The sequence below is a fragment of the Amphibalanus amphitrite genome, unplaced genomic scaffold (genome assembly GCF_019059575.1).
Source record: "Amphibalanus amphitrite isolate SeventyFive unplaced genomic scaffold, NRLGWU_Aamphi_draft 001091F_arrow, whole genome shotgun sequence".
Taxonomy (NCBI): Eukaryota; Metazoa; Arthropoda; class Thecostraca; order Balanomorpha; family Balanidae; genus Amphibalanus; species Amphibalanus amphitrite.
Window position 1 is genome coordinate 25,251 of NW_024882585.1, and position 5,975 is coordinate 31,225.

The following is a 5,975-nucleotide window of genomic DNA, read 5'->3' on the forward strand; positions in this document are numbered from 1 at the left end:
TCCTGAGCGGCTTGTCAATGTTAGCAGCTGTTCAAGCGGCGGGTGGACGATCAACCTTCAATAACGTGACCTTTTCTTGTAAGATTATACCTTATTAGTGATCATGGATGTGAGCCGTGGACCTTTAATGTGATACGTTGCTTGAGCAGAACCAATTAAATCTCTGATTACAAGCCAGCTGCCTGAATGCCTTCACCTTAAATTTGACTTGTTAACCATGGCTTTCAAGCTGTATAGTTATGATTATGACTTCTAGCCACCTGTTACCGTTGTAACCAAACACCAACTCGCGATAGTTCAGCTGTATTTTGTCACCATAATTCGCAATTTCATTACATCACACACCACAAACCCAGCAAGCTCCCGCTCCCGCTCCACAGGCCGGCCGACTCGTCTCGGTCCTCCCGATAACGCCACCTCTCTACTGGAGCTGGGTGACGCGGCTCGGCAGCACGACTTCAGTCTGATACTGGGCGTCGCCGGCGCCATCGCCGTCACGTTCATCACTCTCGGCGCCGTGATGTTACTCGTCATCCGCCAGCGCAAGGCCACTCTCAGGTCAGCGTACGATGAATGTGCAGTGAGTTAAGGGCAACATAAGACTGAAGTTGATGGAGCCGGAGAGCACCGTGGTTCTTCGGTGAGATGGGAATGAGAAATGGATGAGTGGATTGTGAGATTCCTCACTGTTTATGACACAATTTTCGACTTTATCTTTTTCTTCTGCTCACAAAATTTGATTAAGGTAGACTGCCACCTTTGGGACACAAAGCGGTTTTCACAAGGCTAACCCCACCCCAACACCACTGTCTAGTACATTTTTCCCAATTCAGTCCCTGTAGCCTAAAATCAATCACCAAAGTTACATTTGTTGACATCATTTCGCTACCAGAGAGACCATCACTATTGTTTATCGTCAATATGGTTTATTAGTTTAGCTACATTATTGCGATATTGAGATGACTCATTATTGTCATTGACCATTGTCTTTACTTTACATTGTCTTTCATTGTCTTTACTTTATACTCTTGTATTCATCCGCTGTGAGTTATTTTCTCTGCTTGCAGCCCAGTGCATGCTGATTCTATAAACAGTGGCAGCAGGGCATTCGCCAAGAACCTCTCAAAAAGCTACCACTCTATCGACAAGATGGCCCGGAGTTGCAGTTACGCCACCATCGCCAGTCTCAAGAAACTGCCGCGGCTTCACCCGACAGTGACGTCACTCCCGAACGACGGCAGTGACGTCAGCAGGCCTGTGACGTCACTGGCCGACGGTGCCATGGCATCACAACACTACGCCTCGTCTGAGGTGAGTTTGCTGAGTGTCTTTACAACCAGCACAGCACTACGGAACTACGGACCAGCACAGCCCGGGCAGCGCCGAACAGCCGTGCCGATACGCTATCCCAAACAGAGTGGTACGATCGTTACACTAACTACTGGACCAGCTCCGGTCGGTGTGACGGAGATAGAACGAGCGTCGATACGAGGCGACGTAGGTAAATGGGGGTAGCCGGCTGGGTCGTAGTCTGGTCTCTTCCTTCCCGTCCCGCAGTGGAGAGCCGTGTGCTGTGCTGACCTGGCTCTGGCACGAAGTAGCGTTATTGTCCGCAGTATCGTTGGCCTTAGTGCGTGACTGGTGGAGCTTCCCGCCCTAGCCGTGTATTGGACTAATTAGTCACGTCTTATGGCAGTCCTGCTCAGAACAGATGGGAGGGAAGATAGATAGGAAAAGAAGAGGGAGTGGGAGAAGAGGTAAGAAGTTAGGTACGCAGTCGCGGTTTTGCAAGCGCAATTCGCAAAGCGTAAAGCGGATATAGTGATTTGTGCTATCAAAATTGGAGGCAATGAGCCACCTACCGCTATAAGAATCAACCAAGTCCAGAATGTCGCCTAAAGGTAGGATAGCGCAATGTTTATACTATGTTTGGTACTATCAACAATGGAAACAACGAATGGTAACATGCCAGTGTCTGGTCAATGCTACAGAAAAGACACCCTATCGATGTTTTCGCCGGGTGCCTGCCGTATTAAAATCGATATGTAGTCTTATGGTTTCAAACTAGCATCGATCTTCAATAATTGACCGACGGCGAATGGACGTTAACGTTCGCTGCGGTTTCAGGTATTGACCGAATACGACCAAATGGCGATTGGCGATCAGGTTTTAATGACATTTTTACTGCGCGACATTCAAAACGACCGGAGGTGGACTAAAAAGATCCATACAAGTTGAAATGTTCTGTGAAAATGTCGCTTCATAATGCATTAGATTATCAGTCATTGGCTGTGAGAATCATCATGCAAGACTTTCAACATCGTCCAGCTTTTTGGATTTAGCTGTCGGGACGAATGCGCGCTCTACCGAGCTGTGGCGTTGACAGCCCACTTATCAGGCTGATGGCACGTCGTAAAACTCAGCTGCCGGTCGACACCACAGCTGAAACGGCCACGACCACGCCCCACAAAGCCATTCGCAGGATACTGCAACAAACGACTGCAGTCGCTTATACGGTGCAGCGACTGCTGGAAAGAGTCGACTCGACTTTTTTATGGCTGAACGGTTTCTGATCATCTCCGGTCGAGCGCGGTATGTAACGGAAACTTTGCCACTGGTTGATGTTGAAGGGTTTTCCAAGAAGTGGTGGTGTTTGGTTAGGTTAGGAAGCGGATTATTTAGCTTCGCTCCAGTTTCTGACACGCATGTCTTGCACAAAAAATGATAGCCTCTCGTCAAACAATTTTGTCCTTGATAGAATCAGCCACTCAAAGCGCTTGTTTCAAATTCGTATCCATTCCGATAGTCAGCGACCAAAACACTAGCAACATTACGTCCTATGTAGGTTCACTCCTGACGTGACTCTATGTCCTGTTTTCCCTCAGATACCGGTGCCGTCTGCGCCCACCGACCAGCCGCCTGCCGAGTACCCGGCCGTGGACCGGCGCGAGCTAGGCCTCACAGACCTGCTGACCGAGGGCGGTACAGCTCGTCTGTACCGCGCCACCGCCGGCCGCCGGCCCTGTCTGGTGAAGACGGTGACGGCGCAGGCCAGCCCGCAGCAGTGCCGCCAGCTGGTGGCTGAAGGACGGCTGCTGGCCGGCTGCTGCCACCCGGCGCTGCTGCCCGCGCTCGGCTGCACGGCCGACACGGGGCCGCCGTGCGTGCTCTACCCGGACTTGGGCACGGCCAGCCTGCGCCGCTTCCTGGCCACGTGTCGGCTGGAGGGGGCCGCCGGCGCCGGCCCCGTGCTCCGCCAGCAGACCATGGTGGACATGACGGTGCAGCTGCTGTCCGGCCTGGTGCATCTGCACGGCCGCGGCATCGTCCACAGGGACGTGGCCGCCAGAAACTGCGTGTGAGTGGCATCACTGTGCAGTGTGCAGTCAGCGGTGCGCCCTGCGCAATCAACATTTTAGTTTTTAGACATGCCAGATACCCATTGGTAATAAGCTAAAGCATCTTTTATTTCATTTTAATTAAAATTTGTAAGAAAATTGAACATTGAACAATGTCGTTAAAAGAATGATGCAGTTACCTAATGCTCAAGAGTTAATATTTCTCTCGCTAGATGGCGTTAGTATGCTTCGCCTGAAGTTATGCTGCACCGCAAAACATAGTTTGGGTTGTATGTACCTACAGAGTCAGATGACAGATTCTGCGTGGTCTGCCTGACAAAGGGCGACGATATAAGCAAACAGACATATTCCTGATATTTGTATGTCGTTTTGAAACAAGTAATGGCTGCGTTGATGTCTGACTGGCTCACATTTGTCCGACAGAGTTGACGACCGGTTTCGGGTCCGGCTGACGGACTCGGCGCTCAGCAGCGACCTCTATCCTGCCGAGTACTCGCGGCTGGCAGACGGAGCTTCCCGGCCCGTCCGCTGGGCGGCGCCCGAGTCGCTGCTGCGCGAGCGCCACTCGCCGGCCAGCGACGTCTGGTCGGCGGCTGTCACCGCCTGGGAGGTGACCTCGCTGGGTCAGCTGCCCTTCTCCGAGCTCAAGGACCCACTGGAGGTGCTGGTGCTACTCAGGGAGGGCTACCGGCTGGCTCGGCCGACCGCCTGCCCCGCTCAAATGTAAGTTGTCGACTTGGACATCGTCTTGTAGGCAGATGTACTTGGATGTTTGAATTTTTATCACCACTGGTGACTTACTGATACCGTACTATAGAGTTATTGATTCAGTCTGATTGGTCATGGTTCGCTACTTTCGGTGATGGCACACCAAATGACGCAACTCGTAAAAGATGATCATGTACAACATATTCCCAGGGCCATATTTGCCCATAGGAAGTCATGATATGTCGTAAATCCCTATTCCCTGCTGACTAGTTTATCCCGTTCCAGGTATTCCACCTTGCTCAGCTGCTGGAACCTGGACCCGGAGAGGAGGCCCCAGTCAAGGAACCTGCTCACGTGGATGCAGGACTTCTCCAGAGCGTTCGACAGGCTCATCTAGGTGTTCGAGTTGTTACGGGTTACTGAGTTGCGACTCACTACTAAGTTGGTGTGACAGGGATTGCCCGTATGTACTGGAATAAGGCCACATGATGGGAAAATGGCTAGCCATGCATGTGCTGTAAATAAGAGAGTGCAGTGCAACTTCGAATTTCATGGCAATGATGCTTAATGTGTTACAGCGACTACACATTTTATATTCAAGTTTGTTAGTTAGTACCTTGGCTGACGAGTCTAAAAGCTTGTGCAATCTGCAGTCCCGGGTGCCCGTCTTTTATTTTTGACGCTCGAGTGTCGTAATCGTCACCAAGATGTGTTACAACCACTCCGATGTGTAATGTGTACCTGATTGTTCTGCATTTTATTCGAAGGTATGTTAATACGATTTTTGGTAACAGTGGAAGTGTCATGGGAGTCGCACTCACGCCTCAAGTCGAATCACGCCTTGAGTATTAGACGTGGACATTTATGTCATGTTCATCTTATACTGGGCGTCGGGTGTTAACTTTTCATGCGCCTTTGATCATAGATAAGTCGTGGTTTGTTTTCTATTCAGTACGCAATTGCTGGTCATAAAAATATGTGTAATGTCTTGTGGAGTAATGAAAATGTAAACTGTTCATGTGCTCATGATCAATAGCAATACATGGATTGCTTTCACTGCCTACAATCAGATGACCAACGCAAGATGCTAAGAGGCTATAATTATCACAGTGTGCCCTGGGCATATAGTCGAGTCGGTTTGTATTGATCTAGCAATGCACCGCTAGGTCAATCGAGCACCAACCGACTAAACGGTAATGAATCACACAAAAAAAAAAAGCTTCCCAGTGCCCTGTTTCGCTCAGACGGTATTAAACGGTATTCCGGTGTCACTCACCACGTCATAATGCCGGCGTGAGGCCACGAGTCAAAACGATAGCAGTAATCTACATAGTTATGAACGTGGCAACGAATGGCTAAATGAGGGAGACGTGGGCTGTGAGAAAGCTGGAGTGCTAGAGGCAATGTCAAGGTCTGAGGTCAAGAGGCTAGACGAAGTCTCGATAACCGTGCTGGTTATTCCAGAAGTTAGAAAGGCTCTTTGGGGTCCATCGGAGCGCTATAGGACTAGAAGCACAAGGGCCAAGGCTGGCCTCTGGATCTCGGGGTCGGAGGACGGTAGTGTAGAGGGCGCTTCGAGTGTGTTGAACAAGGGTTCCGTGGGGATGATTAGGATTTTTAAGGGAAAGATCTGTAGTTTTGAGCGTGTCTGTTAGAGTACTGTGTTTTGAACTATGAGCAGCATCTTGAAACTGTTTGATATGCAATGTCAAGCGTTTATTCAGCATTTCAAAACAGAACACAACACACATAGGGTAAGGTGCCTAATTAGCGACCCCCTTAATTTGAACCGTCATTGCTCACGCTCTGTGGGTGCCACTGTATTACTGGCTTGATTTTCGGAGAGGTCGTTCATTTTTCTATTAAAATATAGTCATTTTCTGCCCCAATATTCACTAACTTATTTGT

The 5,975-nt window shown here is 49.7% G+C and overlaps 1 protein-coding gene across 1 annotated transcript; it reads left to right on the forward strand.

The window, feature by feature from the left end:
• The first annotated feature begins 103 nt into the window (after positions 1–103).
• On the forward strand, positions 104–4,464 carry LOC122370023 (tyrosine-protein kinase RYK-like). Its single transcript, XM_043345254.1, has 6 exons — positions 104–116; positions 381–558; positions 1,068–1,311; positions 2,886–3,358; positions 3,783–4,082; positions 4,353–4,464. Exons 1-6 carry the CDS (start codon positions 104–106, stop codon positions 4,462–4,464), a joined length of 1,320 nt encoding a protein of 439 aa, XP_043201189.1.
• The last annotated feature ends 1,511 nt before the right edge of the window (positions 4,465–5,975 follow it).

Coding starts and splice junctions, on each gene's coding strand:
- LOC122370023 (XM_043345254.1), top strand. Junction 559..1,067: donor CAGCGCAAGGCCACTCTCAG/GTCAGCGTACGA, acceptor CTCTGCTTGCAG/CCCAGTGCATGCTGATTCTA. Junction 4,083..4,352: donor ACCGCCTGCCCCGCTCAAAT/GTAAGTTGTCGA, acceptor ATCCCGTTCCAG/GTATTCCACCTTGCTCAGCT.